This window comes from Balearica regulorum, chromosome 2 (genome assembly GCF_011004875.1).
Source record: "Balearica regulorum gibbericeps isolate bBalReg1 chromosome 2, bBalReg1.pri, whole genome shotgun sequence".
NCBI classification, from domain to species: Eukaryota; Metazoa; Chordata; class Aves; order Gruiformes; family Gruidae; genus Balearica; species Balearica regulorum.
The window spans coordinates 38311976-38325723 of NC_046185.1; the positions used below are offsets into that span (position 1 = coordinate 38311976).

Here is a 13748-nt window from a genome sequence, read left to right on the forward strand (position 1 = left end):
AATGTAGGCATTGCTGTGTGGGAGAGTAGTCCCACTGAATTTCCTGGGTTTACCTTCTGGCAGGATCTCTGTGGGCGGGGGAGGGGGGTGTAATGTGTTTGGTGATATTTGTAAAAGACGTTTCAGGAAAATCTTGGCCATGGCTCCAGCTTGGTTCGGTCATGGAGGACCCGATGTTGACTATTACTTAGAGTCAATGTGTCAGGGTCTAACTGAAAGGTGGGGTGGACCCCTGTGAGAAAACTGCTCTGGTGCTGTTCAGGGGCCATTGGCATTGCTCTCACACACCATGACTGGCAACACATGGTCAATACCAGGCCACCGTCGCCTCTTCCCCTTGCCTTGCCAGCAGCTGGGGCCTTTCAGTGTGTGGTTAAGGAGGAGCTGTGTTCTGCTTCTTTACCAGGAGGAAGAAAGAAAAGCAGGAGAACAAATCACCCCTCTGTCAGGCTGCCAGGCCAGAGAAAGACTTTTGCCTTTGGTAAGGAGAAGGGGAGTGTCTGTGTGATTTCTAGCTGCAAGGCTGTCCTCTGTCAGTTGTTGAGCACTTCTGAAGGAGAAGCCTGAGACTGAAGAAGGGATGGACAGCTGCACGTGAGGGCTGACAGAGAGAGATATTTTATGAAGGGCTAGTGCCTCTCCCCTCCTTGGCAGACTGAGTTGGCTCTGGCCATATGAAAAGCCATACTACCTTTATAAATGAGAACTTCCTTCCCTATCGTATTGCCTTCTCCAGCACATCCAGCCCCCCACAGGTGTCCCCTGCTGCCCTCCTTGGAGCCACCAGGGACATTTGCTCTGTAAAGCTACCAGGCTGCTCCAGTTGCTTTCCCGTCCTATGGACTTTGGTTGCTCAGGTTGTCAAGCTGAGAACCTTTTCTGTGTGCTGCTCCACCCCACTCACCCCAGAGCCAGAGGACCTTTAGCAGCCTTTCCCTCCCGTCCAGGTGGTACCCTGGTACCTCTGAGCTGGTGAGCCCTCACAGGGGATACCTGCCCGAGCCTGCAGCTCTGCCGGCTGTAATCCAAGGCTCCCTCAGTCCTGCGCTTTATGAGGAATTCAGAATATGCTTTTTTCTAAGTCCAGGCTGAAGAGGATCTTAACAGAAGCAGTGGGTGAAGTCAGCAGGTACGCCAAGTACAGAAGTTGCCCAGGTGGTTGTGGGGGGAGGGAAAGGAGCTGTAACTGCCGTTAATGCTGCCAACGTATGGTTCAGACCTTTGGTGGGTTCGTGGTTCTGGAGCCTCCTCACTTCAGTACCGTGGCACTGTGTATGATGGCATCTCACTGTGTTTTACTACGCTGGCTGCAGGCAAGCAAGTTTCAGATGGGAGCTTCTTTCCTCTGGTTCTGCCATGGAGTAAGACCTTTATTTTTCATTTAAGCTGTGGAGCACTGGCCATTAGATTAGAGAAGATCATCATGGCTATGAGCAACAGGAGATACACTTCCTTCCATTTTATATTTAAAGTTCTGTATTTAGGCAAACCAAAGTCTTTTATAATAACCAGGAGAGCACTCATACGAGGCAAGTGCTGCTCAGGACTAATATAATAGTGTCTGTAACACTGGTGAAACCTGTTTTGTAAAACTTTTTTTTTTTTTAAGAGGACAACCCAAGGGGCCATGACTAGCAATTTCTAAATTGAAAAAAAATTGAGAAAATTTTTTGAGCAAATTCCATTAAATCCATCTATTCATAAGCACAGGTCTCCTGGATGCAAAAACCTCAAGTTTAGTCACCTAGTTGCACCCTTTACATATTTTCTTTCCTCCTAGTATTTTGTGCACTTAGTGAACTATCCTCTACCACATAGGCAGAGAATAAGTTGCTGACTGTCAGTTAACATATAAGCAAGTTCTATGGAAGAAAGTATCTTTTGAGGTTATCCAGTTGCTCATAGTTTGATCTGGCAGGACACTTTGAAATATCAATCACTTGTCACATAGCAAAGTTTGCTAAATGTGTGTTTGCAAACTTGCTCAGTTCTGACTCACCCGTTCTTTTAAAATTTTTGCATCTGTTACTCCTGTGTTAAAACACCAAAACTGAAGAAAAAAAAAAAGATGTTTAGCCTTATGTCATGCAACCAAGCATATCGTAAGATGTGGTTTTTATCTCATGATATGAGAGGGGGAAGAGGACAAGCAGTGGTACACAACGAGCAGACCCCTGGGATTTAATGGCACACTGTAATCAATCTGTTGCCTTGCAGGGATACACAAACCTCTTGGTAGGCTTTTTGTGTTGTGAGTCCGAGCTGATTCACACAGGACATGTAAAATGCTGAATGGGCCAGCAGTAATTTCAACATCATTGAGTCAAGACGTAATTCTAGTGGGCTACTTGGGATTTTAGTATATCACAACAAAGACCAACCAGTGAGTTGCATCACATTTACCATTTTTACCTTAGTTAGCCTTTCTCCCACCATTCTGAGGCAATGGCATCAAGTAATAAAAAGGATAATGTTTTCCTGGATGAGCTGTGCTGTGTTTGTTCCCTCATTGATCCTAGAGCACCTTGTCCTGGTTAAAGGACCTTCTGTCTTTCCACGTGCTGCTTAGCCTTATCAGTCTGCCTCAAAGGCACTGTTTGTTGCCCCCAGGTACTCTGACTTCTTCTTGTGCTTCATCCACATCTTCCTCAGGAGGCTGGGTGTCCCGCACAGGTTGCCTCCCGTCAACGGTAGGGAAGCTTCTGCTCCTGGTGGCAGGGTCAGGTCGTACTCCGCCGTCTTCCTCCAGCGCTGCCTGTGGCTAGCAAATAAAGCATAGACGCGTAAAGCATTCATCCCCGTGACCCTTCTTCCCTGATTATGGTGACTGGCCACTGAAAACCAAGGGCTGCCTGATTGCAAAGGGTCGCCCGTCCCTGGGACTGGCAAGTCTGGGATGAGCAGGGGCTGTGCAGGGCAGTGGGCTTGGATGCTGCAGCCGCCCCCACTCCACTTGGTGCCCCCTGTTCCCTTGCTATCAGAGCGAACACTCACACGAGGGGATGGGCTACAAGTGATACCACTACTAAGTGCATCCTCTGTAGTGTTTGCCACCGGACAAGAAGCTGGTAGGTGGCGTGGGGACAGAGATGAGCCCTTCCACCAAATCCCCGGGGACCACGTGGCAGCCCCCAGGTGAGGTGAGCTCCACCTGGCCGAGGGGCCTGAGCTGGCTTACACCGGGTGATGGGGATTTATATCTCTGCCCATGGAGTGTGAGGACACAGTGACAATGAACTTGTTACCGTCCCTCAGGTGGCAATAGTGGCACCTCAGATATCACCCAGATCCGTGCCTGGGTTAACTGCCTGCTGATGGGTGCATTTATACTACGGCCATGCTGTTCCTGAATTACACTTAAAGACAGCAAAGCTTTGTTTAAAAAATATTTAATTACATTTTTCTAAGCTGTCAGAGGGCAAATATTATAAACTTCTTAGGGGGAAAATACTTAAATTTTGAATTTATATGTTTTTTTTCTAGTGATAAAACAGCTGCAACTGGCACCGGGATAGCTGTATAAATGGGCATGGCCGACGGTATAATCAGCATGTCCTTCAGCCACTCTCTGCCTCTGGGAAGCAAGGGCATGGCTTTACTGTAAATCACAGAGATTTTACAGTTCCAGTTCAGAGGAGATCTGCAGCTGAGCACTTCTTCATGTTTCTGGAGAGAGGGTGACCTGCAGCGGAGATGCCCCGTCCCCTTCCCTGCCCAGCAGTGCCCCGTGCACAGCCCCACAGGTTTGGCTGGAGGGGTGGGAAGGGACTTACTCGTCTGTAGGAGAGTCTGTGGCAGCCGCTGCTTTCGCTGTGATATGGGCAACCAGCGATGGTGGGAACTGTGGGAGGAAAAAGCACATCATTAGGAAATGCCATGGATGAGTAGGGACTCCAGGTTTGTCTGAGGAAAGAGGCTGTTTTAGGAAAATGAATAAATACTCTCTTAACAAGAGAAAGCGGGCTGACTAAGGACTTGACTGCCCAACTCTTACCCACACAAATACTGATTGCTCATGTGAAATGGTCTCACTGAGCTCAGCACAGGTCTTGCATGAGCAAGAATTACACCTCCCATTGAAGGAAGGAGGCTTGCAGACCTTTTTATTCCCTATTTTTCATGCCTGGCTTCCCGCGGAGGTGAGGCTTTGTTGCGGCTGAGCAGCCTGCGTCTTGCAACTCGTTACAGCCACCTCTGCCGCTGGCTGGGGAGCAGCTGTCCCACCCATCGCCGTTTTTCGAGCGTTCAGAAATGTTTACCCGTTTTTCTGGGTGCTGCTGTGTGGCATGGGGGGCCCTGGTTCATGCCCCAGTTCTGCCACGGCCCCACAAGCGCCTAACCGTCCTCTTCCTTCTTGTCTTATTTGATCATGAATTACCCACTGGAACTGAGTCACATTTTTTTCATAAACAGGCCAGTGAGACAGGTACATCCTCCAAGATGGTAAACTAAAGTGTGAGTTGCCCAGAAATAGAAAAAAAATGTAAAAAATTGTGATGTGATGTGCTGTCATCATTTCAGGCAATAAACGCATCACTGATTTTACAGACAATACTGAAAAATTTCTCCATATTATTGTCACTACTCAACTGGTCTTAAGCTGTCTAGGGCTATTTCTCCCGGGATTAATCTGAGACTGGATATGTTTAGGTGTGCTCTGCAAGTATCCCAAGACTTAAAGATGTTTGAAATGACTTTTGCAAGCATCCTTTGAAATTTAACTTGGTTAATTATTGGTAGGTGCAATTAGTTTCTTTACACTGAATGCCATTAATTTTGACCATCCTTCAATATTGTACAGTTATTTTTCTTGAGTGTAGCTAGCAAGTATATTGCAGCTGTCCAAAAGAGCATTTGAAGCCATAATGTTTCTATAGTATGGTCTGCAGTTGGTCAGAAACTTTTCAAAGGACTATTTTCTGTTTGAAAAATCTAGTTTTTATAAACTGTAGGGACTTTGAAAATTGTTTTTTGGTAAGAAAAAGAAGGGAGGGAAAATGTTTTAATAAAGCTCAGTCAATTTTCATCAAAGCATTTTGTTTGTCCATTACAGAATGAATTTTTGGGTTTTGTATGATGATTTTCCCATCACCTCTTTATTGACATTTTTGATTGATCTGATTATCATGTCAGGTTGGAATATGAATTATTTGATGCTTGTTCCACTTTAGAAATTATTTTTTTCCCAATTTGTGAAATTCCCTGGGAAACAAGAGGCTAATTCCTCCCTGCTCTTGCAAGTGACTGAGCATCCAGAACGGGAGCCTGCCTGTTTCCATCCTGCAACCCTTCCTGGTTCTCTGTGGGACAGCCATCCTATGCCAGTCTCTCCTCCCAGCTAAGGATCCTCTGGCATAAATCATGTCTGAAAACCTTAACGAAGACTGTGAAATCTGCACATACTGTGACAGACTGACATGCTGTTAATGTGGGACGTGCTGACAGGTCCTAGGTTTTAAGATGCATCAGACAGTGGTAGTTGGTCTTGCTGTATTTACTTACCGAAGACTTTCCATCCAACAGGTGGTTACAGGACTTGGATGACTCCCGTTCAGTGATTCCTGCTGCAAAGCATAAGAAACATGGCATTATTGGTAATTATCCCATTGGCACAGCTTGTATTAAAAGCCTCCTTCCATGCAGTTAAACCCAGATAAGAACAGAGCCCAGATTCAGGTTATAGTCCCACTATATTTGATTATAGCCAAAAGTGCAGAAGTTTCTTTATTATGCTCATCTACTATGATATCAAAATAAGTGAATTTGGAATTGCTTAAGTCATTCCGGAAAGTCACTCAACTGCTTGCTCCTAGACTTCTCAAAAGAGAGGATGAACTGTCCTTAGCAGCCCAAGCTAAGCAGGAACCCTTTTCCCCCCTGAGAACACTCCTGTGTATGTATATACAAAGAGCGGTCCCATCTGCTACTCCGCACCAGAGGTTGGGTAATGTAGTTTTTGTGGGTCTTGGAGCCCCACTGCCAGGTTTGTCCTGCCTAGGAGATCATTCTCCTTTCTGGATTGTCCTGGGGAGTTATTCTTACCTGGGCAGAGATGTGGGCTACATCCACCCCATCACAGGGAGGGATTTCAACCTCTCTGTCTGCCTGTGGCTGAGTGGCACCACTCTCTGCTGTCCTCAAACCTGGAGGTTACCTTTCAGTTACAAGTGAGCGCTCAGCCGATAACATCCATGGATAAACACTCACTGACATTCCTGCTAGTTGTGGTGAGGAAATAAATGAGTGAGGGATGTCAGATTTTTTTTCATGGAGCCAAATCCTCCCATTTGGCTGTGGGAATGTGGACATCTTCCCCCCCCCCACCTTCTTTCTGTTCCTGGCCATTTCCAGTTTTCTGCTGTTTTTTAAAGGATATTCAGGTAAGTTTAGAGCAGAAACACCAAGATTTACCAAGACAGAGGATTCACAACTGCTGTGACCAATGGAATATAAATAATGACAGCAAACATCAGAAATAGCCAAGGTGCTCCTATAGTGCTATGTCCAGCATGAGTTAGCAATCAGAACTGTCTTCTCCTTCTGGGGACAATATTTGACCACGATAAATATCTTAACCAGCCTCTCCTTCCCCGCTTCCACCCCCCCACCAGTAATTCCATTAGGTACCTAACTGTATCCCTCACGTCAAAGTTTAATTCAATTACCTCCTCTCATCTTGCATATTAGGTACTAACAATATTCAGCAAGTGGCTCCAGGCATCAGTGCTTCAGCTAATGTCCACATTTTTTCTTTTTTTTTTTCTTTTCTTTTTGTTGTTTGCTCTTATATTGTCTGGTTCTTCCCTTCAGCCTGTCTCTCTTCTTATTAGATATAGAAAATGTTCTGGTGAAATTTTAGCAACATATGTAAGCAAAAGTAAGTCCTTATGGCTTCAGGTTCATAAGCGCTTTTCAGGACAGTGATGGCTGGGTGTGGTGTGAATTCCACTTCCAGAAGGTGCTATGGATGTCCAGGCCTTGGACAAGGGTTGCTCCACATCTGTTATTCTGACTTGCCCTGTGTTTCCAAGATGAGTACTCATACAAAAACTCGGTACAAAACCGATGACTTCTTTCCTGGAGAATAAGTGCAGATTTTTTTTAATCCATCCATCCTGTGAAGCAAATCACGGCTTTGAGTGCAGTCAGGGGTTTCTTGTTCTGGCCTTCCACTACACTTACATGCCTTCCTGCATGCTGGAATGCACTGTCATACTTTGATATTTGTGTAGGGTTTCCGATGCTAGCAACAAGTGCGCTCTTGTTTACATATTTTTCACTTCCTCTGGAAGTTGAACTGTTCACTCTATGACCCAGATTTCAAGATGTGCTTTACCAAATCTGAAGTCTTTTCAATGTTCAACAGTCCTTGTCTATGGAGCAAGCATTGCAAACTCTACAGACACAACTATTTCCAGTAAGAAAGTTGAAGAATGTTTTTGAAGGGTGAAATTTATGTGGAAGTCACATTTGTAAAGAGATTAATGAAAACAGATGATACATATCCATACATATAATTCACTTCATATCACATTATGCTGAGAAACAGCTGGAGAAACCTTTCTGGACTCTCTCATGGCATCCTATTCTCTGTGCGGGTATTAGTAATGTGCAAACTGAAACTGGACACTGCAGCACATCATAGCAAAGAGTTATTTTTATTTTCATACAAATATTTGCAAACACTTCTACTTTCCTCCCCTTAAAATGCTAAATCTGTAAAGTCAGGCACTCAAAAGTTATGAAATACCGGAATTGGACCAAAGTTCTTACATCCCCCAAAGGATCTAGACATTGAGATTCAGTCTCTAATTTGTGACCAGAAGCCATTTTCCCACAGACTTTCTGCTTCACTCATACAGACAGCATTCACTCAGAAAGCAGTTGTTCATCCCTAGCTTTTATTTCTTCTTGCACAGTCCTTACTTACTTTCTCTGCCAGTGAACCCTCTGAGGACAGAACTATTATTATTTTCACCGGCTTTTCTGTATTGCTGATAACTGTGATCATCATCTGCACAAATGTTTTAAAAAAACCACCTTTGTCACCTCCTGGAGGACAAGGACTTATGCCAGGGAAACAGAAGTAGGTACTGAGTTTAAGATCAGAAGTTCCTGGGGTCCAGTACTTCAGAGGCCTGAGGAGGATGCAGCACTGTTCATAGTCGAAGGACAGTTTTTAGTGCAGCAGGAACCGAGCGCTCCGGGGTGTTGCAGTCAGAGGTGTGAAGCAGGCACCCAGAAAAGGGGCATACCTCAGCTGTGTGAGGTGACGAGCATCACTGACGATTCCGGTGGCAGCAATGGACAGACCTTGGGGAGCTATTGCAGAGACGCCCTGCGTGGTCCCTGAGCACCTTCTGTGCTGGGGGGAATGGGGATCTGACAGACCACCTCGCTGTGCTGCACGAGCTCAGGCAGCCCTGCAGTAGCTGTCTTGTCTTGGTCAGATGCTCCTGGTGAGTTTGTCCTGTCCTGTTCTCCTTGCTCCCTCCTCCCACTCCTCAGGCGGTCCTTTTTGTCTTAATTTTTGTTCTAATTTAAACTTAGTTTCTCCCTCTTTCTGATTCAGCATCTCGGTTTCTTTGCCCAATGACTTCCCTTTCTCCCCCTACGAAAACTGTTTCCTCCTTTTCTGCTCTTCTTTTTGGATTCCTACATCTTTTCTCCTGTTTGCACCTCTCTATCATCCTTTACCTCTCGTTGCCCCAAACAGCAGAGACCAGCAGTCCCTCCTTTTTCCCTCACTGGCTCTCAGCCACCCACTACCCCAGAGCTGGTCCCAGCCACTCCTCCTCCTTTCCCCTCTCCAGACCTGAAGACCCAGCTCTTTGTTCAGCCATTTCTTGGCTCCAGTCCCAGTTTGAGATCTTTGCCTATGGTCCCAAGCTCAATTTGTTCCTTCCCAGTATCCCAAGCCCTGCTCTTGTCTGGTCTGCGTTCAAATGGGATGGCTTAGGAACAGCGCAGTTGCAGACCAGTGGTGTGAAGAACCTGTACGCCTTCATGGTAGTATCTGCTTTACAAATTTAGCACCTTTTAAAGGCTAAATGTCCAATGTCTCTACCAAACACGTGCCATATGGGATTTTTTCAAAGGCTTATGACTTGGCTGCATCTGGGTGGTTTTTCAAAGGAGAGCAAAAGATGTGTTTTTGATTAAATTGCCACCCCTTGCCAAATTGCATGGCCCTGCTCCAGCGTCGACCTTCCAAACATAACACACCAGTGCTGAAGGAGCTGAATGACCAGTCTATTTATATTTACACATTTCCTTGGTTTTGCATTGGCAAACTCTATTTTTCCTTCACAGGTTCTCACAAATATGCTGAACAAGTTTTGATTGAAAAAACAAAATCAGATCTGTGACTGACATCCAGAATCTAAAATTTCATCCCAAATAATTATGTTCTGGCAAGTTCCAAACAACTGAACAGGGATCTTATTATATAAGCTGACTCAGGCAAACTCAGTAATTCACAATCTATCATCTCTAAAATACTGTCAGCCTTTGGAAAGGGAGCGTTTATGACTCTGAATAAAGTGAGAGCTCTGCAATGCCACGATCATTATCTCATTAATTCCACTGGACATTTTAAGCATGGAAGTATCCTTCAGGTACAAAACAAAGTGCCTGCTTCACTGCAAACTGGAAGACTGCAATATCTAAAAACATTCTGAAGCCACAAAGGAATAAAGCCACTTCTGCGGACTTACCATGCTGGGCAGTGCCCTTGGTGGGGCAGGGTCCCCGCTGCCCGCTCTGCAGGCAGCCCAAGCCCCGCACCTCGTCTTCACTGTACAGCACCTGGAGGAAGTCACCTTGGTGGGGCTGCAGCTTCTCTGTGCTGTGGGGCCGATGATCAGCTATGGCTACCACCTACAGGGAAGAGGCAAAACCATCCTGTTACACCCGGCCTTGGAGATGAGGTGGTCTGTTGAGGTCACGGGGGAACAGCATGGACCTTGCTCTTCCCACTGCTTTGCTGTCATCTGAAGGGGATTTTGCCGGGTGGGGACTGTGGGATTTGTGAGGTTTGTTTTGTTTGGCTCCTGCCTCTGTGCATGAGATGAGATGTATAAAAGTGTGGGAAAATCAAGTGGGGGTCTTTCTGGGACCCAGCTACTTCATTGTGCCTTTCTGTATTCTCCTCAGGAGACTGAAATGTGGTCCTTTTCAAGATATACTGAATGGGATATGCCTTTGAGACAGCTCAAATTTAATTTCTTATTGCGTCATATCTTGGACAATCAGTTAAACTTATGCAATGATGTGAATTACAAATGTTATTTCTTCTGGCCTCTCCTGTCTTCTGGACTTATTTACATTTCATACCTGGTAAATGACTACAGAGGGTACGAGGTGGTGAATAATTGTGCTCCTAGAGACTAATTTTCACAAACATTAGCTCGCGTAAACAAAACTCACTGAGCGCTGCATCTTTGAACATTAGGCCCTCTTACCTCTAACAGACTCCCTGAAAACGAGCGTGAACAAAATCAAGTTCTTTTCTACATGGATCATGGCCAAGCCATGGCACTCACTGTGCTGCCACAGGCAACTGAGGAGGCCAGAGCCAATGTGAGCTTAAAAAAACAGGGATAAGCTCCAAGCAGGTGGATCCATCCGGTCTGTTATCTAGGATGGTCCAGAAGCAATTTTCTCAAGAAGATTAAAGTCCCAACAGCAGGGAAGGAATGGTGGGGTTTTTTTACTCTTCCCTGAAGACTAGCAACAGAGAACCAGTTAAACAGGGCGAGGATCCAAACCAGTAAGGAAACAAGACATGTGGCAACTATTCAGACTGTTTCCTATTAGACTTACTTATGTTGATCTTATGTTGGAAGACCAGGAGAAAAGTGGTTACTTGCATATAACTGATGACTGATAGTTGCCATCTACGTGTTTCATATATAAATACAGTTATTTTGTCTCAAGACTGAGACCAGCAGCTGACCAGCCTGCTATTGGCATAGAAAAAGGTCTTAATTCAATCTATTGCTCTGTCTTCTAATATACACTCAAGATAAAAACAGGAATGCATTCAAGCATGTCCCCTTACCCAACATTGTCCATTTTCTTTAAGTAAGTTTTAATTCAGTTTGCCGTTAATCTGCAATATTCTGTGTACTGAATTTTTACAAATATAAAACCACATACAAACCAATGCTTTCAAAAACAGGAAAAAAGAAAACCCCCAATCTGACCACTTTTTACTCTTTTGACTCCATGTACCCTCAGTAGTTTGGAGAAGGCTACATGACCTAGATCCTACTGACCAGCAGGACAAGGAGCAGGAATTGCCCAATGGCAGCAAAAATACTGCTGGAAGGGGCTGGTGAGGCAACCAAAGCCTAATCCAAGACCTAAGAGGGGTTTTCTCTCAGTTCTGTGGATTTTGGCACACAGCTTAACACCATCCCTGCTCCATAAGCTACTTAAGGACGTACCCAGTGTTAAGTTAAAGGGTCTGCTGGTGTCCTTGAAGACAATCATGTGCTAAAGAAGGCTGCAGCTGGGGCCCAGCTCTACTGACCACGAATCTGGTGCTGCTGGACAGAGCCGAGCCTCAGCATCGCTCCGGTAATTCAGAAACGAGGGTGATGCTGGTGGTGAGAGACCTCCTGTTGCTGTTTAAGCGTTGGCTCTCTCCCAGCTGCCCCTGGACCAGTTCCAGGACCTCCCCATCCCTCTGCAGCAGCTCCTCGCAGGCTGCAGGCTCTTGTGTCCCCGCACACCCTGACCACCCGAACCTTGCAAGCTGCCTACCAGAGGCATTACCCCCCGTCACCACAGTGACATCAGTGGAGTCACCTGTCTTCGTTACAAATACAATGAGCCTGCGGCTGGCAAGGGTCTCTCACGACAGCCCTTGGAGTCTGCTTCGCATGAACGGGGCTCCTCCAGCTTTCAAGGAACACCACAAAGCTCAGCTTTTCCCACCAGCTCTGGAAATATGCTCAGTGCTCTTGGTCACACTCAGTCTTCTTTGGTGTGTGGCAGAAAATGTCATCAACCCTCTGCTGCTGAGACATCTGAGGTCATTTCTTTTGCATGGTCATGGAAAGAGCATTTTTGGTAAGTAGGATGCTGGCTGCAGTCATCTCTAATCCTGAAAGTGGCTTATTTGATCAGTGTAAACCACCACAAACTTGAAACTTAACAATCTGCCTCTGTGTTGCAAAGGATGAAATTTAGTTTGGGGAAAGGAGGCAGGATTTTTGACTTCATTAATAGCAGAGATTATTTAGGCATATTGCCTGTTTTTGAGATTCCTTGTTACATGTTGGATTAGTAATGCCCAAATGCCTTCAAGCAGAAGAATTTGTATAAATAAGTTACAATGCCATTTTCCATTACAGCAGGAGACAACAGTGCAACCTCTATAGCACATCTTCAGTTAATAGCTTTCTTTGCAGCATTTGGCTGTAGCACACTTTTGGAGTTTCTTATCTTCTAATTCAAGATTTCACTGTGACTTTGGCTACCTCACCCATTACTGTAATATGCAAAGACTTATCTAGGTCAGGCAACTAAACCTGCTGTAGTGCAGTTTTGATCTAAACTGGAGCTGACATTTCTCTGGGGTACCTAGGGTAAGGCAGAAGGATCAGCTGGAAGTCACTTTTCTTTTCTAGACATACCAGGAAATTTAAATCTGTGTGAATGGCAGTGTCAGCCAAACTAGGCAGAATTAGTAAATGCTCTCTAAAAAACTACTGTTTTTAGCACCTGTAAGTCCCTTGACTGGCTCAGTCTGTTGGCAGGATGCTGACTCGGAATTCAGAGCTCAGCAAAGTCTCTTTTTTTTGTGGACTTTACCACCTGGCATACCTGCTGTTGGAATTAGCTGTGTTAAGCAGGGGACATGGAGGATGCAGGAGGGTTGCAGAGCAGCGCAGAGGCTGTTCCAGCAACCCTGCTCCTAGATCCAAAATCCCATCCTCGAACCAACAACCAACCAGAAAAGGTGACAATTAAACATCTGGCTTTGGATAAAACATTGAAGCTTAGAGGCTGAACAACAAAGTGCTTGTTAGTGGAGTTTAAATGCCAGATTTGCAGAGTTAAGCTCTTTTTGATGGTCTAATGCTGATCTAATTTTTAATGCGGCAGTACCAGCACGCACAGAGGGATTTACCAATTTTCTGCAAAGTAGCCAGGTACTGGTGTCCAGACGGTTCTGCCCAAAGGATTTCAGAGCTAGAAGAGCAAGGGAAGAGAAGGGAAGGATCTAACATCACTGGAAATAACTCCTAATAGGGCAATAGAAACTACAAATAAGCATATTGGTGAAACACTCAATTGAAAAAAAGAAAGTGTTTCCCCCTTTCTCTCATACTTCCACAGTCATGATCATGCTTTTGGGGTGGGTTCTTGAATGAGATGGAAGTCACCCCCCCCAGGTCAGTCATATGAATGTTAAATCACTTAATGCTACACTGCTTGAGTATTTCTGCCGCGAAAAAAAGGTCTGGCAGATGTCCACGTTGCTTGCTATTTTTGCCCTTGCCGAGGATTAAAGTTGTGCATCCACTGCAATCACCAGAGCAGAAGATTTCATGTTAGCTGAGGCATTTCCATAGCACTGACTCCAGGTGCAGAGGTAAAAGTGAAAAAGAAATAATCATTCTGCTACTTCTCTGTGGGTCTAGAAATTGGCAACCACAACATCCTCACAGGCACGTATCTTCCAGTACGTGCTATTTATTTGAATGCTTGCGCACGAGCTGCACACAGCTGCATCG

At 45.3% G+C, this 13748-nt stretch overlaps 1 protein-coding gene across 1 annotated transcript in view; it reads right to left on the minus strand.

Annotated features, from left to right (window-relative positions):
* Positions 1–263: 263 nt before the first annotated feature.
* The window catches only part of VXN (vexin), a 31797-nt gene continuing 18312 nt past the window's right edge, over positions 264–13748 (minus strand). The window contains exons 6-9 of the mRNA XM_075743967.1: positions 9717–9879; positions 5503–5564; positions 3774–3841; positions 264–2761 (exon numbers count right to left, since the gene is read on the minus strand). Coding sequence (XP_075600082.1) covers positions 2575–2761; positions 3774–3841; positions 5503–5564; positions 9717–9879 — 480 coding nt within the window. The 3' untranslated portion in view covers positions 264–2574. The remainder of the gene's footprint in view (positions 2762–3773; positions 3842–5502; positions 5565–9716; positions 9880–13748) is intronic.